At 44.1% G+C, this 27140-nt stretch overlaps 1 protein-coding gene across 2 annotated transcripts in view; it reads left to right on the top strand.

The window, feature by feature from the left end:
• FRMD3 (FERM domain containing 3) overlaps positions 1 to 27140 on the top strand; it is a gene marked incomplete at both ends in the record, with an annotated part of 298064 nt that overhangs the window by 209429 nt on the left and 61495 nt on the right. For both annotated transcript variants that reach the window (XM_080820271.1, XM_080820270.1), the window contains 5 exons: positions 1147 to 1235; positions 4255 to 4318; positions 5567 to 5655; positions 22529 to 22603; positions 22913 to 22981. In XM_080820271.1, the coding sequence (XP_080676397.1) occupies positions 1147 to 1235; positions 4255 to 4318; positions 5567 to 5655; positions 22529 to 22603; positions 22913 to 22981 (386 nt within the window). The remainder of the gene's footprint in view (positions 1 to 1146; positions 1236 to 4254; positions 4319 to 5566; positions 5656 to 22528; positions 22604 to 22912; positions 22982 to 27140) is intronic.

Raw genomic sequence — 27140 nt, 5'->3', positions numbered from 1 at the left:
CTAAACTAAGCATTTATCTCAGCCAGGCTCTTAAAGGTAAGTTCTTGAGTCCTGCTGGACATTTCTTTACCCATGTGGGATCAGGTAATAGTATTTGATAAAGTGCTAGTTTTGTAGCTCTTAGTGCAGACTGTTGATTAGACATACCTGGGGAGTTTCCTAGTCCTGCCACCCAATAACATCAGGATCTGTGGGGGAGCAGACTCATCTCCAGATGATTCCAACATGCAGCCGAAGCAAAGAGCTGACAGTACTTGTTCACACTGGCATTTTTCTTTTTATTGGCACAATTATTTTAGCATATTTGCCAGAATCCTCTGGATAAAATGATATAGATCATTTTATTCCATTTTAAAGATTATTTATTTGACAGAGTTCACAAGTAGGCAGAGAGGCAGGCAGAGAAAGAGAGGAGAAAGCAGGCTCCCTGCCAAGCAGAGAGCCTGATTAGGGACTCGATCCCAGGACCCTGAGATCATGACCTGAGCTGAAGGCAGAGGCTTAACCCACTGAGCCATCCAGGCACCCAGTTTATTCCATTTTAGTGAATTAGATTTTATCTATGATTTTGAGCCTATTTGTTTTATTTATTACTTGGAGATAGACTTGATTTTTGTTGCTGCCATTCCTTTGCTTTTACTGATCTATGCTTAGTTTTTCCGGTTGAGGCTAGAAGCAAACTAGGCATTTCTGGACATGTCTTTACATTAAAACTACCAGGAATTTTGTGTGGAATTTAATCAAGTTAAATTAGGGCTTTAGTTTCATAGCATCTTTGATTTTAGGGCTAATGATGACCGAGCACAGTTTGCCCACATTGCAGGATAGATCTGAGAACGTGGGTGGTCCCAGGACACACTTGGAAATAGACACAGAGCTTTGGAACTAATCTGCCTTTTCCGGGATGTTCCTGGAGAGGTAGAAGGTCTGTTCCTCCAAGGAAACAGCTACATATTCCCAGACCTTGCCCAGATTTTAGAAGCACTATCCTTGGAAGTCCCATCTCAGAAAGTCAGTTTATTGCCGAGATCAATGGAATTAACCTGATAATCCAGGGGGAGGATGAATGGGGATACCATTTATCATATATTCTATATTTCTCAATCCAAATGTTTTTGTTTCTCTCTCTTTTTTTTTTTTTTCCAGGATTCAACAGGCACAACAACATTTTTGGGATTCACTGCTGCGGGCTTTGTGGTATTCCAGGGAAATAAGCGGATCCATTTGATAAAATGGTAAGGACTGCTTTGGGAAACTAGTTTACCATTTTTCTTAATCTTGCTTTTCTTTCCCAGTCTTCGATTCTTTTTTATTTGGAAATGTCCATTAGAATGCCTAGTATTCATTTCTTTGCTGTGGAACTTCATTATTAAGGGATTATTCATCCATAAATAAAAGCTAACCTAGACCTCCTCCAGACCTCAGGAGACCTGGGGTGTGTCTTGGGCTCAGGGTCTCTGTCTCCAAAGAGAAGGTGTCCAGTGTTTCCTCATCAGCAGCTACTGATCTGGCCAGAGAGGTGACCTGGAGTAGGACAGGGCGGGGAAAAGGTACATGTTGCCTGGAATAACTCAGGACCCTCTTCTCCTCTTCCCTCCTCTCCATTCTCTTCTGTTGAGTCCTTGTTGCAGACATGTCCCGTGTTACCCAGCATATCAGCGAAGATGCTTTTGGCTCGAAGTAACAGGGGTGACTGCTCATGGTGGCTTCCAAATAAGAGGACTGATTATTTCACACAGCAAAATTCCAGAGGTTGGGCATTTCCATGATCCTTTAACTTAACTTCCTGACAACACTGTGAAGGACCTGGGTTTCCATTTTCTTCTCTGTCATCCCAGGGTAGTGGCTTTTGTCCCCAGTCTCATGGTCCTAAGTTGACCATGCAAGCAGTTCTGTCCATCCTGTCTTCATACAGCAACACTCAGAGCCTGAAGGAGAACATCCCCTTCCATTGTCTCCTATTAAAACAAGGAGGACTTGTCTTACAGAAGCCCTGTAGGAGACTTCCAGTATATCTAATACGGCAAGATTGGGTCACACCCACCTACTTAAAACCAATCCCTCAGAGAAAAGGGAGAACTACATGACTGGGCTGGTCAAATGAAGGCCCACCTCTTGCGGCTGGGAAGAACATAATCTGCGTGAACATGTCACCTTGAGGAAGCAAAAAGTCTGAGTCATGTCCATACAGAAGTGGGAGGATGGAGCAGAGTGAGGGACCAGCAGGGCCCAGGGTGTCCATCATTCAAGGAGAAAGTGGTTTGGGCAAAGAGTGAGAAGGCTGAACATACATGGAATATTGTAAAGTCTCAGTCTGATTTATACCTTCAGCTTGATTCAGGTTCCGCCCTGATGGCCCCTGACAGGTTTATCAGCCCCCCAACCCCATCATGTCTCATTGGGTGGTGGGCTCCCCGCTGTGGCTTGAAGTTCTTCCTGATGGGCCAGTGGGCATCCACCTTCAGTCGTGGGTTGGAAATGCTCTTGCATTTACCTGAACCTCAGTTTCGTGGTTCTCTTAGCTTCAGGATTTCCGGCACCCCTTTATCAACACTCCCACTTGTGCACTGTCCTCTTGGCACCCCCCCCACCCCACTGCCTTTCCAAATTTTCTCTGTTGGGCTTGCATCAGCCAGCTAATGTCCTCCACTCTTACAACTTCTACTCTTTTTTCTGAGATTCCCCAATTTCATCATCTCTTTCTTGACCTCTCTATCATTGCCTTTTGTTCAGCTCATACTTTCTGCTCCCCTCTGCTCCCACTTCTTCTTTCTCTACAATGAGTTTTCTCAAAACTCTTCTTCACTTTACTTTTCTGGGTCTCCGTGTACTCATTTGTAAGATGGGAGTCCATTACATCTGACTGCCTTACAGGGAGGAAAGGAGTTGGGGGAGAAACAAATGCAGCCATGTTGTGAGTGGTGGGATTTATGAACTCTGACATCTTGTGGACATCTAGCATGGTGGGGTGACAGTGTTCTTCCCTGTGTTTTCTGCACCTTGGAAAGAAGGGTATTAATCACCCTTCAGGCCATTCCAGAATAAGCTCCCTAGGGATTCCTGTTGACTTTGGGAAGCATGGATAATTTGGGGACTTCTCCCAACCTACCCTAGGACCGTAGAAGGCTTGCGAGTTAAGCCCTCGGGTTTCTGAACTGTTTGAGCTCCGAAGTAGGGGAGAATCTGATGTGCCTCAAGTGCAGATTATTTGCAAGTCTCTGTCCCTTGGGTTTCTGTTTCTTTCTGGGTCCAGTGAAGGCTTGAAATGGACAATCCCCAGGCCATTCATTTCTGTTTCTAAATCATGATCATGATGTTCCTGGTGGGGTGCTGATGTCATCCCTACCCCTTTCCAGTCTCTGCCTAGGCATGTGTATTTGGAACAGTTGTGGACATGTTACCAAAACAAATTTTATTCCCACATTAATCCTAGTTTTGTTTTTTGTTTTTTAACATCCACGGAGCTGTGTTACTCTTGCAAATCCTCTCCTAAGTTCAAACAGCTTAATGTGGCCATGCTGTTCTTTTTCCCGCAGGAAAAAACACAGGGGCACAAATCAGTCTCCTAGAAATTAGATCAAAGGAGTAAAAATGGAATTGTGTCCTCTCTTTACACATATCTGTTCACCAAGGAGGTGACCTATGGTCCCCATTTCAGGCACATTTTAATTGAGCAGCTCCTTAAGATAGAAACCCGAAGTCCCTCTTTTGACTACCACGTGTCAGGCTGTCCTCACAATTTTGGGCATCTCAATATTTAACGAAACTCTTCTTTCATGAGCAGGGAGAGCAGAAATGAAAATTTTACAGGCTAGTGTGTGTGTTTCTCGAAGATAGATGTGAAAAGATGAGGGAGACAGATACTGTGAATCCATATCGTTTCATTACCCGAACCTGAAATAATCACATTCTTCCTACCTTGCAAAGTGGGCTGGCCGATTAATATTGTTTTGGTCGTTAATGTTCACAACACCTTCAGAGCTCCTTGGAAGAAAGATGCAGCTTGACTGTAAAAAATGGAAGAAATAATTCTGAGCTACCTCCGGATCCTATCTTGGGAAGAAAATTGCTGTATAATTCACTTGGGGACTTTTCACTGCTCATTAGGCCTTCACTGATGATAAGATAATATCTTGTTTCATCGCAGTCAGCTTGGTATTTGCGAGTCAGCCAGATTCCTGTGGGAAACCCAGGTATCTTGGTTAATTGCCACTTTTTTTTTTCTTCTTACCCAAGAAGATTTTCTTTTCTTAGGCCAGATGTCTGCAAATTGAAGTTTGAAGGGAAGACGTTTTATGTGATTGGCATCCAGAAGGAGGTCGGTGACTGTTTTTCTAACCTGTAATGTGTGTGTGTGTGCGTGCATGAGAGGGATGCAGGCCTAAAACGTACCTTTAGTATTGTAGCCCCAGAACACCACGACTTTAAAGTTTATGATGATAATGGGAGCTGTATGCTGAACATTTTAGAGATAGTGGACTTGCCCATTTGAGAACTAAGTCAAGGAAATGGGTCCGGCAGATAAAAACAAATACCATATGATTTCACTCACCTGTGGAAAATTTAGAAAACAAAACAGATGCACATGGGGAAGGGAAGGAAAAATAAAATAAAATGAAAACAGAGAGGCAAACCATAACAGACTCTTAACTACAGGGAACAAACTGAAGGTTGCTGGGGGATGGGGCAACTGGGTGATGGGCATTAAGGAGGCACATGATGTAAGGAGCACTGGGTGTTATAGGCAACAGATGAAACACTACACTCTACCTCTGAAACTAATAGTATACTCTGTGTTAACTAAACTGAATTTAAATTAAAAAAATTTTTTTTAAATGAAGGCGGTGAATAATGCTTGACCATATACTGCTATATAAAAAATATATTGGGATAGAAAATGGGAACCTCCTCTTGCAACTAATATTATACTGCGTGTTAACTAACTGGAAGTTGAATTAAAAAATAAAAAAGGGGAATGGAACCTCCTCCTGCTCCCTAATCTGCCAAAATATAAATTTATGAAACAAGCGAAGAATACTTCCAAAGCTAGATATTCAACCACTGCTGGTGAGAATTTTTATAAATTCTCATGTATATAGAGTCTGTACATCCTGGGAGTCTTAAGAAGCTACTGGATGCAGGTTGGGTTCATTAGGGAATGCATCTGAGCGGAGGTTATCATGGAAGCTTTGAGGTTCAAGGCCAGGTCTGGAGGTTTGCAGATTTTCTTGACTAACTTTCAGATCAAGCACCCGTTACTCAGCATCAGCAAAATGAGTTTTTAAAGGAAACCAAGTCTGATAGAGAGGTGGGTGATTCCTGGGTGGTTGAGAAGGATTGTGAGGCTGTTTTTGTTAGAAACAGGGCCCAGCTAGATTCGTGATGCCTGCAAAGGGTGAGGGAGGTGAGTGGGGGTGGGGCACCGTTTCAACAGCACTTTAAAGACCCTAGAAATGCCCAAGTTACTTTTAATCTGTTCGGCAGGTGGGGGGGATACACATTGGTAAATACCTGAAAAAGATAAACCTGTTTCACATGCCCTTTCTTGTTTTATCTTTTTTATTAGAAAAAAGCCATGTTGGCCTTCCATACTTCAACACCAGCTGCCTGCAAACATCTTTGGAAGTGCGGGGTGGAGAATCAAGCCTTTTATAAGTATGTAGCTTTTATTCATTTAATCATAGGTTGTAAAAGCATCCATGGAACCACTCATGTTTTGCAAATAGCTGCATATTCATTTCTTTTAATTCAGTTCTTTTCATTATATTTAAGGGAATTGTAAATTCAGTGCCTTGTGCGGGGCGACTCCCAACCAAGCCTGAGCTCCATGTTGGGTGATGCCCATAGAATGCAATGGGTGCCCCCCCTTTTTTTTTTGCATTGCTATTTTCTTTTCCTTAAGATTTATTTATTTATTTATTTATTTGACAGAGAGAGAGAGAGAGAAAGAGAGAGAGAGAGAGATCACAAGTAGGCGGAGAGGCAGGCAGAGAGAGGGAGGAGGAAGCAGGCTCCCCGCTGAGCAGAGAGCCTGATGCGGCGCTTGATCCCAGGACCTCGGGATCATGATCTGAGCCGAAGGCAGAGGCTTTAACCCACTGAGCCACCCAGGTGCCCCTTTAATGGTTTTTTGTTGTTGTTGTTGTTTTGTTTTTTATATTTTTTTTTTTATTTTGCATTGCTATTTTCATTCAACATAACAGAATCTGTTTTTGGTTGGGTGCCCCCCTCAGAAGCAGACCTTGAGAAGTGTTGAGTGCAAAAAGTGGTACCGGTAGGGGGGTGGGGAAGGGAGGTTGGGGCAGCAAGCAATATAGAGCATGTCATCCATCAGGTCACTCCTCAGGGTAGCTGTGCTAAGCTCTGCTGGGGAACTCTGTCAGGCTGTAGAACTTGCCCCAGAGTTTAGCAAAGGGCCCAGGCTCTTTGTCTACCAACTCCCCATTCATTTTGGCTGAAGGCCACTTCAGAGGGAAGAGTTAACACTCTCTGGCTTACTCTGAGTGTGAGTGACTGTGAGCTCAGCACCAAAGAAAGCAAGCTTTGGCAGAGACACACAGGTGTTTGTAGGAAGAAGCCTTCAGCATTCAGAGATGAGAGCCAGAGGCTTGTGGGTGGAATGCGGTCAGAGGCTAGGATCATGGAAAGTCCGTACTGGACAGGACTTCAGAAACCAGCCATAAAGCTCTCAAGTTTCAAGAGAGCTTCAAATTTAGGATCTTCCCACTGAGTTCCAGGTTCTACTCTTTGAGACACGCTTACTAATTAGAAGAGTGGTGGTGAGGGACACAGTCAGGAGCCCAGGCCAACCCTGCCCAGGGTGTCAGCTGGCCCCTGAAGCTCATCCAGGCAGCCGCTGCTCCGTCTTCCCTCACACTGAATTCTGCTGTGCTCATTAGACTCTTGTTTCTGAAAAGGCTGAGTCTCTGAACCTCCTGGGCTTTGGCTGACAAGGATAGGAGAATGATGGCTTGGACAATCTTTTTCAAATCCTTTTATTTATTTATTTTTTGTTATCATATAATGTATTATTTGCTGCAGGCATATAGGTCTGTGAATCATTGGTCTTACACACTTCACAGCACTCACCATAGCACATACCCTCCCCAATGTCCATAACCCAACCACCCTATCCCTCCCCTCCAACTCCCAGCAACCCTCAGTTTGTTTCCTGAGATTAAGAGTCTCTTATGGTTTGCCCCCCTTCCTGGTCCCATCTTGTTTCATTTTTTTCCCTCCCTAACCCCCCCCCCCACCCCTCACCCTGTCTCTCAAATTCCTCATATCAGAGATATCATATGATAATCATCTTTCACTGACTGACTTATTTTGCTTAGCATAATACTCTCTAGTTCCATCCACATCATTGCAAATGGCAAGATTTCTGGTTTTTTGATGGCTACATAGTATTCCATTGTATGTATATATATACATACACACCACATCTTCTTTATCCATTCATCTGTTGATGATGTGAACATTTGGGTGCATGTACCCCTTGGGATCACTACATTTGTATCTTTAGGCTAAATACCCGGTAGTGTGATTGCTGGGTTGTAGAGTAGCTCTATTTTCTATTTTCAACTTTTTGAGGAACCTCCATAACTGTTTTCCAGAGTGGCTGCACCAACTTGCATTCCCACCAACAGTGTAGGAGGGTTCCCCTTTCTCCACATCCATGCCAACATCTGTCATTGCCTTACTGGTTAATTTAAGCCATTCTGACTGGTGTTGGGGAGTATCTCACTGCGGTTTTGATTTGTATTTCCCTGATGGTGGGTGATATTGGCACTTTTTCATGTGTTTGTTGGCCATCTGGATGTCTTCTTTGCAGAAATATCTGTTCATGTCTTCTGCCCATTTCTTGATTGGATTATTTGTTCTTTGGGTGTTGAGTTGGATAAGTTCCTTATAAATTTTGGATACTAGCCCTTTATCTGATTTATCATTTGCAAATATCTTCTCCCATTCTGTCAGTCATCTTTTGGTTTTGTTAACTGTTTCCTTTGCTGTGCAAAAGCTTTTGATCTTGATGAAGTCCCAGTAGTTCATTTTTGCCCTTGCTTCCCTTGGATTTGGCGATGTTTCTAGGATGAAGTTGCTGTGGCTGAGGTTGAAGAGGTTGCTCCCTGTGCTCTCCTCAAGGATTTTGATGGATTCGTGTCTCACACTGTGGTCTTTCATTCATTTTGAGTCTATGTATGTGGTGTAAGGAAATGGTCCATTTTCATTCTTTTACATGTGACTGTCCAACACCATTTGTTGAAGAGACTGTCTTTTTTCCATTGGATGTTCTTTCCTGATTTTTCGAAGATTAGTTGACCATAGAGTTGAGGGTCCATTTCTGGGTTCTTTATTCTATTCCATTGATCAATGTGTCTGTTTTTGTGTCAGTACCACACTGTCCTGATGATGACAGTTTTGTAACAGAGCTTGAAGTCTAGAATTGTGATGCTGCCAACTTTGGTTTTCTTTTTCAACATTCCTCTGGCTATTTGGGGTCTTTTATGGTTCCATACAAATTTTAGGATTATTTGTCCTAGTTCTGTGAAAAAGCTGATGGTATTTTGATAGGGATTGCATTAAATGCATTATTGCTCTAGGTAGCATAGACATTATCACAATATTTGTTCTCCAATTCATAAGCATGGAATGTTTTTCCATTTCTTTGTGTTTTCTTCCATTTCTTTCATGAGTACTCTATAATTTTCTGAGTACAGATTCTTTGCTTCTTTGGTTAGATTTATTCCTAGGTATCTTATGGTTTTGAGTGCAGTTATAAATGAGATTGACTCCTTAATTTCTCTTTCTTCTCTCTTGTTGGTGTATAGAAATGCAACTGATTTCTGTGCATTGATTTTATATCCTGACACTTTATTGATTTCCTATATGAATTCTAGCAGTTTTGGAGGGAGTCTTTTGGGTTTTCCACATAAAGTATTATATCACCTGCAAAGAGTGAGAGTTTGACTCCTTTTATTTCTTTTTATTGTCTGACTGCTGAGGCTAGGACTTCTAATACTATGTAGAATAGCAGTGGTGATAGTGGACAGCCCTGCTGTGTTCCTGACCTTAGGGGAAAAGCTCTCAGTTTTTCCCCATGGAGAATGATTTTCACTGTGGGTTTTTCATAGATGGCTTTGATGATATTGAAGTATGTACTCTCTATCCCTACAGTTGTGATCAGGAAAGGATTGTCAGATACTTTTTCAGCATCTACTGAGAATATCATATGGTTCTTATTCTTTCTTTTATTAATGTATTGTATCACACTGATTGATTTGCAGATGTTGAACCAACCTTGCAGCCTAGGAATAAATCCCACTTGGTTGTGGTGAATAATCCTTTTAATGCACTGTTAGATCCTATTGGGTAGTATTTTGGTGAGAATTTTTACATCTGTGTTCATCAAGGATATTGGTCTGTAATTCTTTTTGATGGGGTCTTTGTCTGGTTTTGGGATCAAGGGGACGCTGGCCTCATAAAATGAGTTTGGCAGTTTTCCTTCCATTTCTGTTTTTTGGAACAGTTTCAGGAGAATAGGTAATAATTCCTTAAATGTTTGGTAGAATTCTCCTGGGAAGACATCTGGCCCTGGGCTCTTGTTTGTTGGGAGATTTTTGATGACTGCTTCAATCTCCTTACTGGTTATGGGTCTGTTCAGGTTTTCTATTTTTCCCTGGTTCAGTTTTGGTACTTTATATATCTCTAGGAATGCATCCATTTCTTCCAGATTGTCTACTTTGCTGGCTAAAGTAGCTCATAATATGTTCTTATAATTGTTTGTATTTCTTTGGTGTTGGTTGTGGTCTCTCCTCTTTCATTCATGATTTTGTTAATTTGGGTCCTTTCTCTTTTCTTTTTGATAAGTCTGGCCAGGGGTTTATCAATGTTATTAATTCTTTCAAAGAACCAGCTCCTAATTTTGTTGATTTGTTCTACTGTTCTTTTGGTTTCTATTTCATTGATTCCTGCTCTGATCTTTATTATTTCTCTTCTCCTGCTGGGTTTAGGCTTTCTTTGCTGTTCTGTCTCCACCTCCTTTAGCTGTAGGGTTAGGTTGCATACTTGAGACCTTTCTTGTTTCTTGAGAAAGGGTTGTATTGCTATATACTTTCCTCTCAAGACCACCTTTGCTGTGTCCCAAAGATTTTGAGCAGTTGTGTTTTCATTTTCATTTGTTTCCATGAATTTTTTCAATTCTTCTTTAATTTCCTGGTTGACCCATTTATTCTTTAGTAGGATGCTCTTTAGCCTCCATGTATTTGAGTTCTTTCCAACTTTCCTCTTGTGGTTGAGTTCTAGTTTCCTCTTGTGGTCTGAAAATATGCAGGGAATGATCCTAATCTTTTCGTACCGGTTGAGACCTGATTTGTGACACAAGATGTGATCTATTCTGGAGAATGTTCCATGTACAATAGAGAAGAATGTGTGTTCTGTTGCTTTCGGATGGAATGTTCTAAACATATCTGTGATGTCTCTCTGGTCCAGTGTGTCATTTAAAGCCTTTATTTCCTCACTGATCTTTTGCTTAGATAATCAGTCCATTTCAGTGAGGGGGTATTAAAGTCCCCTACTATTATTGTAGTATTGTTGATGTGTTTCTTTGATTTTGTTATTAATTGGTTTATATAATTGGCTGTTCCCATGTTAGAAGCATAGATATTTACAATTGTTAGATCTTCTTGTTGGAAAGACCCTTTATGTATGATATAATGTCCTTCCTCCTTTCTTATTATAGTCTTTGGCTAATTTATCTGATAGAAGGATTGCCACCCTAGCTTTCTTTTGATGTCCTTTAGCATGGTAAATTGTTTCCCCCCCCTCATTTTAAATCTGGGGGTGTCTTTGGGTCTAAAATGAGTTTCTTGCAGACAGCATACTGATGGGTCTTGTTTTGTTTTGTTTTGTTTTTATCCATTCTGATACCCTGTGTCTTTTGATTGATTTAGCCCATTTACATTCAAGGTAACTATTGAAAGATATGAATTTAGTGCCATTGTATTGCATGTAAGGTGACTGTTACTGTATATTTTTTCTGTTCCTTTCTAGTCTGTTACTTTTAGGCTCTCTCTTTGCCTAGAGAACCCCCTTTCAATATTTCCTGTAGGGCTGGTTTAATGTTTGCAAATTCTTTTAGTTTTTGTTTGTCCTGGAAGCTTTTCATCACTCCTATTTTCAGTGACAACCTAGCTCGATATAGTATTCTTGGCTGCACATTTTTCTCATTTAGTGCTCTGAATATATCATGTCAGTCCTTTCTGGCCTGCCTGGTCTCTGTGGATAGGTCTGCTGCTAAACTAATATTTCTACCGTTGTATGTTACAAACCCCTTGTCCTGAGATGCTTTCAGGATTTTCTCTTTATCATTGAGACATGAAAGTTTTACTATTAGATGACAGGGTGTGGACCTATTTTTATTGATTTTGAGGGGGGTTCTCTGTGTCTCCTGGATTTTGATGCTTGTTCCCTTTACAAAATTAGGGAAATTCTCTACTATAATTTGCTGCAATATACCTTCTGCCCTTCTCTTTCTTCTTCTTCTGGGATCCCAATTATTCTAATATTGTTTCATCTTATGGTATCATATATCTCTCGAATTCTCCTCTCATGGTCCAGTAGCTGTTTGTCTCTCTTTTGCTCAGCTTCTTTATTCTCCATCATTTGGTCTTCTGTCACTAATTCTCTCTTCTGCCTCATTTATCCTAGGAGTAGGAGCCTTCATTTTTGATTGCACCTCATTAATAGTTTTTTTTTTTTTTTTAATTTCAGCTCGGTGAGATTTTAGTTCTTTCATTGCTCCAGAAAGGGATTTTATTTCTCTAAAAAGGTATTCTCTAGTATCCTCCATGCTGTTTTCGAGCCCAGAGCTCTAGTTCTGACATCTTACTAATGTCTGTATTGATTAGGTCCCTAACCTTCAGTACTGTCTCTTGTTCTTTTTTTTTGAGGTGAGTTTTTCTGTCTTGTCATTTTATCCAGATAAGAATAGATGAATGAGAGAACAAAATACTAAAAGGGTAGCAATGACTCCAGAAAAATATCCACTAACCATATCAGAAGAGTCCCAAAACCGGGGCGGGGGGAGAAGAAAGGAGGAAAAAAAAGAAAAATATATAGTATTTATCCAATATAATCTAATATAATATCTAATATATTAGACTGGTGAATATAACAGAGTCACACACTTGATTTTGGGTGTATTTTGGTCTGTTAGAAGAAACTGCCTCCCAAAATTTTAAAGAAAGAAAACTTTATATATATATATACACAAAAATAAGGGTAAATACAATGAAGGGATGGAGTATGACTGTAAAGGTGAAAATTAATAAAGATTCTAAAAAAGGAATTGATAATACAAGAAGTTGGTTGAAAAAAGAAAAAAAAGAGAAACGGATGTGAGCAGGCTAGAGACTAGAACAAAGCCATGTGCTAGATTTAGGGTATATTTTGATCTATTAGAAGAAACTGTATCCCAAAATTTCAAAGAGAGAAAAACCTGTATGTATACAAAAAATACGGCCAAATTCAATGAAGAGATAGAATATGAGTATAGCAATGAAAATTAAAGAAGATTTTTTTGAAGTAATGATAAAATAGTTTTAAAATGTTAAAATAGGAAAGAGGAAAAATTAAACATAGAATAAGAAAAAAACAAAATTAAAAAAATTTAACTTTGAGAGACTAAAGAATCATGAGGAAAAAAGACATGAATTCTATGTGCTGTATTCCTGTAGCTCTGAAGTTCTGCAGTTCTCACTGATCGTTGCATTGGTCTTGGGTGGATGTTCTTATTGATCTTCTGGGAGAGTGGCCTGTTGTATTGATTCTCAAATGTCTTTGCCAGAGGCAGAATTGCACCACTTTTGCCAGGGGCCAGGCTAAGTGGTGTGGTTGAGAGAGCAAATCTGCTTGGGTTCAGCTCTTAGGAGCTTTTGTTCCCTGAACGCTTTCTGTACCACTTTGGAGGACAGGAATGAAGATGGCGGCCTCTCAATCTCTGGCCCAGAAAAGCAAAGAGCTTGGGGCCCCACTCTTCAATGCGCCGTCATAGAAAAACAGCCAATCCCTCCCGTCTCCCTGGTCTCTGGCCGCACTCTGAGCTCATCCAGCCTGTGACCGAGCATTTCTGTCTCTGGCGCATGGACCCATTTGAAGTCTCCAAACCCAGCAGATTCCTGTAGTGCACTCCCGTGCCACTTATTCTGGAGGAGGAAAGAGGGGGTCACCCTGGTTCTGCCCTTTGTGGGGGTCCCTGCTGGAAGAGCAGTGGTCCGACTAAGCCTTGGATCATGGTTTAAGGTAACCCCGAGCTGAGAGCCCACTCCTTGGTTCCGTCTCTGCAGCCGGCTTCCCCACTCCGATACCTGGGAGATCTGCTGCACTCAGACACCCCTGGTCTTTCTGTGACCGTGTGGGTCCTAAGACCACAGTGTCCCCACAAAGTCTCTACCCTCTGCTTAGCCTCTGGAGTGACTTGCCTCAGTGGAGCAGACTTCTAAAAGTAGTGATTTTGTGCTCTGCTGCTCTCCTGCTTGCCGAGACCCGGCTCTTCCTCCTGCGGTCTCTCTTCCCGTGTATCACCTCAGATTCACTTCTCCGCGTGTCCTACCTTCCAGAAAGTGGTCACTTTTCTGTTCCTAGAATTGCTGCTCTTCTTCTCTTTGATCTCCTATTGAGTTTGTGAGTGTTAAGAATGGTTTGATAACTATCTAGCTGAACTCCCGGGACGCAATGATATTTAAGTCTCCTACTCCTCCTCAAATCCTTTTTAGTCACAGAACTATTTTCCTAAAACAGAAGTGTAGGCAAAGCCTAGTAGGTAAAAAGATAACAATAGAGGACCTATGGTTGTTGGTGAGGACCAGAGTTGGGATTAGGACTGGAGACCCTTCGCCTGTGGCTCTCTGCTTCTCAGGAGCTGGGTGACCAGTTGTCTGTACTTGCCTGCCTACTCCAGGCTTAGCGTTGAGAGTCTTGTGTTCTGGGAGAACTCTCCGTCCTGGGCAGATCCTATCAGAAGTACAGTTTGAAAGCCGTTGGGGTGAGATGACCTCCAAAATCCTGTGAGTGAGGATATGTATCAAAAGACCTTTCCACAACGATCTACACCTCATGACATCAGTGTGTCCTGTGGGGTGTTTGGAAACTAGTATATAAGGGCACCTGATTGCTCAACTTATGTCCAGGCCTGTCCATGTCCATGAGAGCTGGGAGAGGGAGATGCAGGGGGTTTGATGCTCTGTCCCTAGTTGAGGCATGCATGTATTTTGCTGTTGTTTTTAATTGAGATCATATACCATAAAAATCACCCTTTAAAGTATACATTCAGTGGTTTTTAGTATAATTCACAAAGTCACGCAACCGTCACCCCTATCCAATTCCAGAACATTTTTATCCCCTCCAAAAGAAACCTTGCATCCATTAACAGTCACTCCCCATTTCCCCTCTCTCCCCAGACCTTGGCAACCACTGGTTTACTTTCTGTGTTTATGGATTCACCCATTCTGGACATTTTATATAAACAGAATTATGAGCTATGTGGCCTTTTGTGCCTGGCTTCTTTCACTTTAAGGTCACGTTTTCAAGGTTTATCATGTGGTAGCCGGCATCAGTACTGCATTTCTTTCCATGACTGAATAACAATCCATTGTTTGGATAGACCACATTTTGTTTATCCATTCATCAGTCGATGGACATTTGGATTGTACCCTCTTTTTAGCTATTATAAATAATGCTGCTATGAATATTCATATAAAAGTTTTTGTGTGGACAGTTCTGTTAGGTTTCTACCTAGGAGTGTAGTTTTTGGGTCACTAGGTAGCTCTATACTTAATTTTTTGAGAAACTGACAAACTATTTTTGGAGCCTAAGCTTTTGGAAGTCTTCTGTTCCTCCTTTAATGAAATCATCTGGTTCTTGTCAAGGGATCATTTAGAGACATTTAGTTAGTCATTTGGAATGAATGTTTTCTCACAAATGAGGGAGCTGGTAGATGGAATTTTGAAACAAAGCAAAACAAGATGGATCGTGACCTATTTTATTGTAGATTTTTATGTACATATCTATACAAATCAGATCTCTCTGAAGGTAGGAGCTAAGTTCTATTGATCTTTTTACTTGCCAAAGACCCCAGCTATTCAAAAAGTTTTTCCGGATCAATTGATAAGGCATGGTTCCTCTCTTCAGGAGATTTGTATTTCGTCGGAGATACCAAAAGGGGAAAAACAAATAAAATGCTGGACGGCACCCCAGAGGAGGGATGAGTCTTGCTGCTGGGGGAGCCAGGAGGTGGAAGTCCCTTTCCGATGGAGGAAGGACATTCTGAGTAAGAGACCAAGGCAGGAAAGTGGAAGACATTGGGGAAGATGAGTGGCCATGCAAGGCTGGAGTGGAGGCTACATGAAGTAGACAGGGAGGAGACCAGGGACAAGGAGCTCTCGGAGCCAGACAAGGGGCTCAGCCATCGTGAAAGAGGCAGCAGAGGAGTGAAGGGTATGGTTGATGGCTGCTGACCACAGACAGTGGAAGGGGCAGGAGTAGGAGAGGAGAACACCCAGTGGCTAGACCTTTTGGTGGCTTCTCAGTCAGCCCTTCTTGGCAGGCGTTTAGCATGGCTTTGAAGATCTTTAGGTGAACTCATAGGATCTCCATCAAAGAATAACTTAGGACGTTAATTCGTTCTGTTGCACACACATTGTTTTATCATGCGTGACAGAGTCCGTTGATGGCTAGAGTCAAATAAAGACAAAAACAGAATTGAAAGGAGGGGGAACAAGGAGAAAAACCTGTCAACTGGGGAACTCATTTTGCACATTTTAGGGTACACAGCTGGTTAAGAGCTCAGTATGATAATCCTGTCATTAGGTGGGCTGACTAGGCATATCAGAGGAATCCCTCCCAGTCTTCTGCGGATGCTTCCCAAGACCTGGAAGGTTTAGTGGTCACAAGTGGCACTGAACAGATCTTCCTTGACTTCCTTGACTTATGATGGAGTGACACCCTGATAAACCCATTCTAAGTTAAACATACCATAAATCGAACCATCATCATAAATCCCCATCATCAGTGGGGACACTGTGCAGAGGTGACTGAGTCCTAGCACCTGTGGTGTGGCTAGGCCAGGCTACCCCATCTCTTTCATGAAGCCCTCTAATCCCTAATATATATACTGATTTGAATTTTCTTGGATCCTTTTGTTCCTTCATTTTTCCATAACCACCCCTCTTCCTTACAGAGAAGGAAAGGTACCACCTGTTTGGACTGGGCTGTGTGGCCTCGGACAGGTCTGGCCTCAGCCTTCTCATGTATAGAACAGGGGGGACAGGGCCTCTGGTGTGATTCATTTGCCTCACTGTTGCCAGTATTCACAAGCATGGACCTTGGAGGTGAAAGGCTTGGCTTTGAGTCTTGACACTGTCACTTCCTAGCAGTGTGGCCTGGAACAAAGCACTTGAACTGAGCCCCAACCTTGTTTTTCATCTGTAAAGTATGACTGGTAATAACTGCTGGGGAGTGCTTAGATGTGCAGCAGTGACCATGAGCCCTCCCCCTCCACTAATGATGAAAGGGTTTTGAGTGCCTGTTGGTTGCCGGGCCCCATCCTTTTGACTCTGAAGGGTTCTGTTTCTGTTAAACTCAGGGCTGGGTACCTGCTTCCAGCTCCGTGTCATTGGTGCTGCATTGTAATGGTTTTGGCTGGCAGAGCAAGGTTCTGATTTTGTTTCCTGGTTTGGAGATGGTTTGCTCCTTTTTCTACTTCACCTGTGATGGGAACACGGAGGCCCAGTGGCCAATGCCTAGGAATTCCCTAGTGTGCTTTTAAGACATGAATGTGCGGTTCGTTGTCCGTTGGCCTAGGGCCACGATCGGGTTTGAAAGCCTTGGCTCTGAGATCTGCTGCCTGGGAATGGAGCCCAGTGCAGAAACTCTGATGTTCCCTCCTGCTCCAAACTCCAGGAGATCCCCGACACAGACAGTCACCATTTCAGAGTTTCCTTTATGCTGTGCGGTTTCTAGGTGCTGCCACCCTCAGAATGTGGGTTCCATGGAAGCACAGGGATTCACTGAAGGGTTCAGTGGCTCAGGAAGTTTCCATTCAATGAGTCTGTCACACCTACTTTATGCCATATGCTGTGATGGGCCCTGGGGATACTGCAGAGGCTCAAATGACACTTTCTGTCCCTGACTTTGTATGGAATTGTTTGCAGGGCACAAAGGCAGTCCCTAAGAAATTTCTTCCCCAGAGTCTGGTATGCATTTTGTCATAACACCGTTATGTCTGGTAGGTAAGGACCCTGAGAGCTCCCTACCTGAGAGCCTCACACACCTGTGTGAGCCCGTGAATGACCCAGAGATCCTGTGAGAATGTGGAGTGTGATTCAGTAGATTGGGGTGGGGCATTGGAATCCATATTTCCTTTTTTTTTTTTTTTTTTAAGATTTATTTATTTGAGAGAGAGAGAGAGAGCATGCAAGCAGGGGGAGGAGCAGAGGGCAAGGGAGAAAATCTCAAGCAGACTCCCTGCTGAGTGCAATGCAGGTCTCGACCCCACGACTCCAGGATCGTGACCTGAGCTGAAATCAAGAGCCTCATGCTTAGCCAACTGAGCCACCCAGGTCCCCCTGGAGTCCATATTTCTAATAAGCTCCCCAGTGAGGCTGTGTTGCAGGCCCATGGTCCACACTCTGAGTACCAAGGTTCCAAATCAGTGGTTCTCAGCGCTGGCTGCACAACTAGAACCACTCGGAAGCTTTGGACCCGAGTACCAAGCTGTGGACATTACGCTAAGTGGAAAAAAGCCAAACATAAAAGGCTACATACTGTATGATTCTATTTGTATGCAATATTCAGAACAGAGAAATCTAGAGAGACAGAGAGTAGATTTGGGCTTGCTTAGGATTGGGAGTAGAGGAGATAGGGGTGGTTAGTGGGAGGTTGGTTCTTCCTGGTTGATGAAAACGTTTTCTCATTTTAAAAAAATTTGGTGAGTTATATTCAAGACCACTGTGATCTAGAAGGGCAAACTTTATGGTATGCGGATTATATCTCAATAACTGTCATTTAAAAAAAAATCAGAATTTGGGAGGAGGGAGCTAGATATTGGTAGAAATCAATCTTTCCCAGGTGGTGCTCATGTGTAGGCTAGGGTTATTTGCTCTAATCCAGTGATTCTCAAAGTAGGGTCCTTTGATGCATCAGCATCTCCTGGGAACTTGCTGGAAATGCAGATTCTTGGGCTCCATGCCAGATTTAACTGAAGCAGAAACTTGTGTTTTAAGACACATGCCAGGTGAATCTGATGCCCTTTGAAGTCTGAGAACCTTCAAGGCTAAACACGGTATTTTAAAAATGCAGACAGACCTGGATTTGCAGCACAGTTCCCCCAGTTCTGTCGTGTTACCATGATTACGTGATGTAAGCCCTCTGTGCCTCAGTTTCCTCACATAAAAAGGTGCATTGCTTCCTCCTAGGAGAGAGCTCTGAGGGTCAAATGAATTAATCTGAATTAATATGTTTGAGATTTTATGGAAGCATTTGGAATCCCATTCTGGGATTTTAATGGGGAGTTAGAGGCGGCAGTGGGAAAAGAGGCTGGAAAAGAGGACTGCTGTTTAGCTAGGTTGTGCATTCGTTGCCTGCAGGGGGCAGACGTTTGCTCTAGGCTCCTTGTTGATGTTAGAGCCTGGGGAACTGGGCACTGCCATGCGTCCGCTGGTTAAAGCAGAAAGGGTCTCTCATGGGCTGTCAGAGGGTTTGAAATCGTTCCCCAGAATCTCCGTGGCTCCAGAGTGAGAAGTCAATGGAGAGGTTTTGAGGGTGATTTTAGGGAGGGAGGGAAATATACATAATGAGCTGATGCTTTCAGATACCTTGATCTCATTGAACCCTCCTCAGAACACTATGAATTAAGAATTTTGGTCCCCTCCCCCACTTAAAGAAGTCATGGGAAAATTAAGGCTAGGGAAAGCTGCATGACTTGATCAAGGTCTCCGACCAAGAGCAGGGAATGGCCTTGGGCCTCTGCTCTTCCAGGTAAAACACCACCTCCTGGGTCATTCAAGGAGAATTTGAGGACTTAAAGGTTCCCAGTGGGCTGCCTTGGAATGATGTTGGGGTGTTTGATTAAAAATACCAATGCCTGCTGGAGGAGACTCTCTAGTGACGGTGCCTGGGCACCGGCATTGTAACCCCTCTTCCGGATGCTGCTGGCATGTGGCCAGCTTTGGGAACAACTAGAGGTGTGTCCTATCCCCCCACCACTTTCCTTTCCCCTCAGCATCTCCCTCCACCGTCGTGCACTTCCCCGGGGTTGTTCAAGCTCTCCGGATAAACGCCCCTTGAAAAGTGCACTGAAGCTCGCAGCCTAGACACAACGGGCTGTGTGCCTGGGTGTTCGGAAGGGCGGGGAGCTGGCGGTCACGCTCTCAGGAGAGTGTCCCTGAGCAAATGACATGACACAAATGTTCCTCAAGGACAATCAGCCTCCAGAAAGAAGCCAGTGCTCTTGGCACCCTCACGCCCCGAGCAAGCAGCCTCTTCACTGTCTCTGCGAGATGGATCTTCTGAGGGTTTGGGCAGAGGCAGCGCGCCCTGGGGCCTCCGACCAAGAGGAGAGCGGAGCCAGCCCAGGGAGGCAAAAACCAGTGAAAAGCCCAGCTGCCTCCTCTCACCACAAGAGGCTCCCTAGAACAGCTGGGCTTGCCACAGATCTTTGGGCTTCTGGTATCTTCTATCACCTGGGCACCGAGTTGCATTTGAAAACTCCAATTAAGGCTCTTTTTCTTTTTTCATTAATTACTGTTTTTACTGAGGTGTAGTTGGCGCAATGTTACGTTACTTTCATGGGTTAAAAGCTGCAATTAAGCCTCTTTATCTACTTTGCAGACTGCTTTGCCCCAAGAATCTTTAGAACCTAGAACAGTAATAATAAACATCTTAAAGACTGAAGCTTCTTTTTTTTTCAATTTCTTTTTTTTTTAAAAGATTTTATTTATTTATTTGACAGACAGAGATCACAAGTAGGCAGAGAGGCAGGCAGAGAGAGGAGGAAGCAGGCTCCCCGTGGAGCAGAGAGCCCGATATGGGGCTCGATCCCAGGACGCTGGGATCATGACCTGAGCCGAAGGCAGAGGCTTTAACCCACTGAGCCACCTAGGCGCCCCCTATTTTTTCTTTTTTAAGGTTTTATTTATTTGACAGAGAGAGCTCGCACGTGACACACAAGCAGGGGAAGAGTCAGGGAGAGGGAGAAGCAGGCTCCCCACTGAGCAGGGAGCCCAGTACAGCCTCGATCCCAGGACCCTGGGATTATGACCTGAGCCGAAGGCCGAATGAGCCACCCAGGTGCCCCTAACGACAGAAACTTCTTTAAAGGTTTCTCTGTCTCCTACCTCTGAGGCTTGGGAGCAAAAATCCTGCCAAGAAGATGGGGAGAAGCTGAGCTCCTGTAGATAACATGTCAGGTTCACAGCTCCCTGGGGGTGCGTGTGTGCGTGGGAGGGGGGCGGGGGGCAGGTGAGCCTGGAGCTGGCGTGTCCTTGCTGGAGGAGGAGGGCACCGTGGGACTCCTGTCCCATGTTAGTGTGGCTTGCTGGGGATTTTTATCCTCTTGCCTACATGTGATCTGCTAGCCCAGCTCTGGCCACAGCCTGTCCCAGGTGTCAGGGGCCTCCTGGGTCTGGATCTCATATGCTCCCACCCCACTACACCCCATCCTCAAGGGCTCCCACGCCCTCATCTCCAGGCCCTGCCTTGAGATGGAATCCCGCCTCCCCCAGTCTGTACCCCGTCCGCTCTGGTCTCATCTCCCTGCTCCTCACTTGTCCCCAGTGCCCTTCTCTGTTGGCTCAGGCCATTTGCAAAAGTGGAAAGGGAGAAGGGGCATCTTTGCAAAAGAGTGTGCCTATGGCTTTCTATTGTTCTAAGGACAAAGGCCAAAATCCTTAACTAGGACAGCTTAAGGTCAGGCCCTGCTAAATTAGGGGGGAAAATGTATGTGTGTGGGTTTGTAATTACAATAATAATAACATGGGGAAATGCACAGCAGATCTTTTTAGTTCCTCCTGTGCTCAAGCTCTCCGGGCTTTATGCCTACTGAGCCTGCCGCCCAGAACACTGCCCACCACCTGCCCAGTTAATGCCTTCCCATCCCCGGATCTCAGCTCAGACCCCTGGCCCCCAGGCTGGATTAGTCTCCCCCTCCCGTGCTGTCATTGCATCTTTTCCTACATGGCCCCCACTGCAATTTACAGTTCTTCACTTATGTGTCTGGTTTTTAGATTGAGATCTGTTTCCCTACTAGATCTTACACTCCATGAATGCGGAGGCCTGTGTCTTCCCTGAACATGGCGGGGGAGGATGTGGACCAGGCTTGGCATTTGGTTAACAGTTGCTGAACAAAGGAGCCAAGGCTTGCGAGATGCCCAGTGCTGGGGATCACTGCCCACGTGGAAACTTCTCACCAGAGTCCTGGCTGTGTGCACATCTCCGTTCAGAATTCTATCCAGTGTATTGTTCTGTGTGGTTTTTCTATGAAGATTTTGTGACTCTTGATATTTTAAATGGTCTCGAACCCTTGGAGGCCATTCTTTCTGACTTGGGTTTAGTTGCATGAGGCTTAAAGTGATTGCTGAGAGGCAACCTCAGCTGTCACAGCAGTTTGGTGCCCTGTGTGTGGCCTGTGGGCAGCCCACGTTTGACTGTTTCCCAGAGGGCTATGGTTTTGTTTGTGGTTACGGTGCACTCAGAGCTGCCGAATCAGTGCTCAGCTGGACTTCTGGTTCCTTGTGTGTCTTAGTCATCTCCCGGTCTGGGTTCCTTTAAAGGGCACTGGGTCATGGTGACCTTATTGGAGAATGCTCCAGCCAGTGACCACATCCCCGGTGACATGAGCCCTGTGGTCTCTTGAGGGCAGTACACAGTAGGTGGCTTCTTGGTGACGTGGTGAGTGACCTGTGTCTCCAGGAAGCTGTCTTTTGCTGCAGTGTTGTCTCAGGCACAGGAGTGAAAGCCAATCCCCGACCCGGCTCCCGGCAACCAGGACCTTGACACCACGTGACACAATCCATCTTCTTTGTATCTTTCAAGTGGAAATTGGGAAAGAATCCCTTTTGATGGTCAGTGTTGCTTGGTCCTTTCTGCAGATTGTGACCCAGTAACAGATTCTGAAACTAAATGTGTGGGCCATCACCAGTATTTAGAAAAAAACAGAAAGAGGGGCACCTGGTTGGCTCAGTTGGTAGAGCACGTGAATCTCGATCTTAAGGTCTTGTGTTCAAGGCGCATGTTGGGCATAAAGCCTACTTAAAAAAAAAAAAAAAGATGGAAAGGGATAGCAGTCTGTAATATACGTAGTGAAAGTAAGTATTTTTTGGTGAAACTTCTCTTTCAGGTGTGTGTGCATGCAAGCAATCCTCCCATAACATATATTTCTTATAGTCAAAAATACCCAATCATCACACTTTATTGCATGTCTCATTCGGACTCAACAGTGTCACTACCACCTCTGTTTTGCTTCTTCTTAAAGGTATGCGAAATCCAGTCAGATCAAGACCGTGTCAAGCAGCAAGATATTTTTTAAAGGAAGTAGATTTCGATATAGGTGGGTACTGTGGTTCCATTTTGTTGGTGGGTTGGGGTGGGGGCTTCCATTTACTTTTTAAATATTTTGCCTACAAATCAGTGCTCTTTGGCTTGTATGCCTGTTTTGGTCCTCCCTTCCCATTCCACACATGTCTGATGCTCATGGGCCCCCCTCAAATTCCATTGTAACTTCTCTGATGGAGGAAGAGAAGGTGTGGGTTTCTAGAGCGGATCAGGCCATTGTGAAGTTAAAAAAAAAAAAAAAACATGTGCACACCCCTCCGCTTCTGCTCTGAGTGTGCACAGACGTTGTGTTTCTTTTTTGCAGTGGTAAAGTTGCCAAAGAGGTGGTGGAGGCCAGCTCCAAGATCCAGAGGGAACCGCCGGAGGTACACAGGTAGGTGGGGTGAACTCTGGGGCTCTGGGAAGCTTCAGGGATGGACAGAAGGATTTCAGGCTTGCTTTGCCAAATTCTCTATATCAGGAGGGGGCATAAGGGCACCAGCTGCCTATACATGTATCAGTGTGGGCACATCTGTTTCCAGGCATGGCACCCTCGCTGTCCTGGAAATCTCTCAGGGACAGACTTGACAGGGCCATGGCGTGAGTGTGGCCCGACTCCATTCTGAGTTGCTTGCTTTGTGGGAAGTCATTGGCTTGATTGAGTGTCACATGAATTGTGTGTGTAAGGCACGGTGGTGTCCTCTCCTGGCTGAGTCTGTCATCCTGCCCTCTTAGAACTGCTCTCTCTTCCTGCCTCTGTTTGTCAGATGTGGCCAGTACCCAATGACCCCGACTTCTCTTAGACAGTTTCACACGAGGAAGGCGGGGGATGCTCCTCTCTCCTGGGGCTCCTCACTCCCAAAGGTCTCTCAGAGAAATAAGGAACTTAGTCATTAGTGGTTCAAGAGCACACGTCTTCATAATGTGGCAGTCTATGTTGTTCAGAGGAGTTAAATATTCTCTTGTTCATGTTGGACTTTATATCACCATGAGACACAGATCGTTGCATGCCCTAAACCTCAGACCTGCTAAATATCTAAGGCTGAACATTCTCATCATGATGTTCTCCTTTTTGAGGGCAAGACCATCCTAAGTTAGGTTTTTTTAGGAGGTTCCCACACACAGGTTGGCACCTGTTCGTTCCTTCACCTTTGGACTTGGAGGAGTCTCCCCTGTGCTTACATTTGAACAGTCTCCTCTGTTTCCGGCATGACCCAGTGAGCTGGGTGCCTCTTACACTATTGCCTGGGTTGTTGGGTCTCTCGGAAGTGTGGCTGAGCCAGCCTGGCCAGGCATCCAGATAGCACTTCTCTCCCCCACCAGGGAACAGGACTAGAGTTGGCACAGGAGCCCATGAAGACGTGTACAGAGAAGAATTCATTCCTGGTTCAGGTGACCCAGTGGGCAGTGGTCATGTGCACATCTGCAGAAGTGGTCTTTCCTGCTTTGAGAAGCAGGAGAAAGCGGTCAGGTTAGGGAGCACTGTAGCCGGGGGGCACCTTAGTCTAAAACCATGGAGGTTTTCTAACCTAATCTTGATAACACTAGTCTTTTCTTTGTATTTATTTAATCTTAAGATAGTCTTTACAGTCCCTCTTCTACCACTGGTTACAAAGTGTGGCAGAAATGAAAAAGAGGAAATGATAAAAAAAAGTTCCATTTAACTTTCCTAGACTCGGCCAGAAATGACCTTAAGGATCACCTAATTAGATGCATCTGTAGTCAAGGGAACTTGGGTCTCAGAGTTAAAAGTTAAAGGGAAAAGATCTATCTAAAGACATAAATTCTGTTCTGTGGCAGACCTAAGCCTGTGTTCTTTTCTTTCTAGCATTTGCCACCCAGAAAACCTCTGGCATTCTCTTAGAAGCTGGGAGGCAGAACCGCCCCAGGGGCTCTGCTTAGGTTTTAGTCTTCTAACTTGAAGTGTGAGTGTTTGATCTTAAAGAAAAAAAGAAGAAGAAGAAGAAATACTTGATGCTGGGGAGTTCTCTTGATAGGTCAAACACAAAGCAGGACACTGTTTTTAATAATGTGCTTTCAGAAACTCATATTCCCAATACATAAGACTTTCTAAGAATCCTGTAATCATCATTGGCTAATGAGATCAGAAATAATTTGAAAAAGTATTTCTTTTTTCAATTGAGCTACGCATAATTTATGGGAATCAAGGATTCCCTCCTAGATCAGGGCTTCTCAAACTTTAACTTAGACAGGGGTCACCTACAGATCTTGTTAAAATCAGATTCTGATTCATGAATCTGACCTTTCTAATGAGCTCCCCAGGGGTGGCCATGTGGCTGGTTCAGAGACCACACTTTGAGTAACCAGGCCATGGGAGTGAAGGGAGCAGAGTGGCCATAATGAGAATCTTTTCCCAGAATGGACTGAACCACCAGAGCAGATGGGAAAGAAGGCATCAGTCAATTTAAAGTTTCCTTTTTCTGGAATCTTCTAAAATCCCCCCGGGTTGTTATTGCAAACTAGGACCTATAGGCCCTTGAGACACTGGTTCATATGCCTTTTCTTTCCCTTCTACTGACCCCTTTTATGTGTATATGAAAACCTATCGAGTCCACATGCTCAGGACATCTGGTCCTCAGCTTTTTGGCAGTATTTCTCAAATCTCTGACAATATAAGGAAGAATTTGTTTAAAGTAATGATGCGGAGCAAGCTGTGGGAGGAAAAGTCTTGTGTCTGTTTGTTCATTTGAGTATCACTCAACACCTAACACAGCACTTGTCACATAATGGAGGTCAGTACATAGTTGTTGATTAAACATGTGAACTAGGGGTGTGGGGTGACAGCAGAATGCTGGCTGTTTTCCAAGACCTGAGATCTGTCCAGGGTGCTGCCCTGGGGACCTTGCCCTTCCACGAGGCAATAATGCAATCAGAGCCAAGGAGATGTACCACTTTCAGTTGCAACTTCTCATTTCTTCCCTGTGGCCAGTTGCGTGGTAGGACATTTTTTCTCTTAATGAATTAGTTTTTAATTCTTTTGGCTTCTTTGATGTGGCTGTCAAAAGTGAGAGTATAGCAATGAACTCTTTCTCTGGCTCTGTTAATAGAGGAGCGCTCCTTTAGAATGGCGATGGTAAGGTCTCAGTTAGTTGTCTTTCCTTATGGTTGAGAGTGTACTCTTCAAAGAATAGCAAGTTCATGGGCTACTACTTTTGCTGAGGTTTGTGTGTTTAGAGAGAGATAACACAGATCAAGGACACTGTCTTGAGATTTTTCTTTTTTTTCAAAAAGCGAAAAACTAACTCTCATGATTGCTCACTGATCTTTGCTGGTGACAGGATCCCCCTAGCAAAGCCCTCCAGGGCTGGCTACTTGGTGAGAATTGCTCACCCATGCCAGCGGTCCAGGGAGGCAAAAGATTGCTGCTTGGTGAGCCTAGGGCTGGCTGTGTGAGCCACCTGGGCACAACAGCCACCATTGGAGGACACCCAGAGGCAGCATTTGGACCTGAAACAGCACCAGTCTAGGGGTCATGAACTTGGTTGTGTTGCTTACGGGCTGTGTGGTCTAATCTTGGTTGTGTTGCTTTCAAGCTGTGAGGTCTTGGGTAAGTCTCTTAACTTCCCTGATTATCAATTTACTCATCTATAAAATGAGATTCCAAATATTACTTTGCCCAACTTCTAGATTTTGTTATGGGCATAAAAATAATGTGCTTTAAAAAGTTAGAAAGTGCCATACGAATGTGAGGTGATGTATTATTCCTGTCTCTCATCCAAAAATGGGAAGCTGGAATTTAACAGGCATGTCCTCATTAAAGCGTCTTCAGTTGGAGTTTGGATGACAGGTCAACAGCACTTGGTTCACTCAAGGACAGGTGCAGGAATTCCACGAGGCTTGTGTTAGTTGCTCTATATTATGCCATCAGTTTTGCTTTTTTTTTTTTTTTTAAAGATTTTATTTATTTGACAGAGAGAGAGGCAGCGAGAGAGGGAACACAAGCAGGGGAGTGGGAGAGGGAGAAGCAGGCTTCCCGCTGAGCAGGCAGCCGGATGCAGGGCTTGATCCCAGGACCTTGAGATCATGTCCTGAGCCGAAGGCAGACACTAAACAGACTGAGCTACCCAGGAGGAGCTCCTATGCCACCTTTTTTGGAAACCAATCTTAGAATGTCCTTACAATTTCTGAAGAAAACTTTTTTACCTCAATAGAATTCCTAGTCACTGTTTCATTGGAAAAAAAGTTCTGTGCTGAATACAAAGGGGGTGAGGCATTTTGCAGAATCCATTGATGGGGGGATTCTGAGAACAGGAAATATGGCACAGACCCTTGGCTGGCTTGGAGAGACTCTAGCCAGAGAGGCTGTTACATTAGGACCTTGGAAAGGCAGGGTGGGAGCTGACTGGGATGCTAGCACATCTTCTAGAAGACCGCCTCACACAGTGGAACTTCATATAGCTGGAAAACAGGACAGTAGCAGTAGTGACTAGAGTCCTCTCTGGGACACTATAGGATAAATCATGCGGGAAGGCAGTGGAGAGCACAGCAAAAGCCCTGGCTGAGAATCAGCTTACCTGAGTCTGCTTATCTGA

This window comes from Martes martes (assembly GCF_963455335.1).
Source record: "Martes martes genome assembly, chromosome: 12".
NCBI classification, from domain to species: Eukaryota; Metazoa; Chordata; class Mammalia; order Carnivora; family Mustelidae; genus Martes; species Martes martes.
Note: the sequence above shows the minus strand (reverse complement) of the source record. Positions and strands in the feature narration are given on the sequence as shown.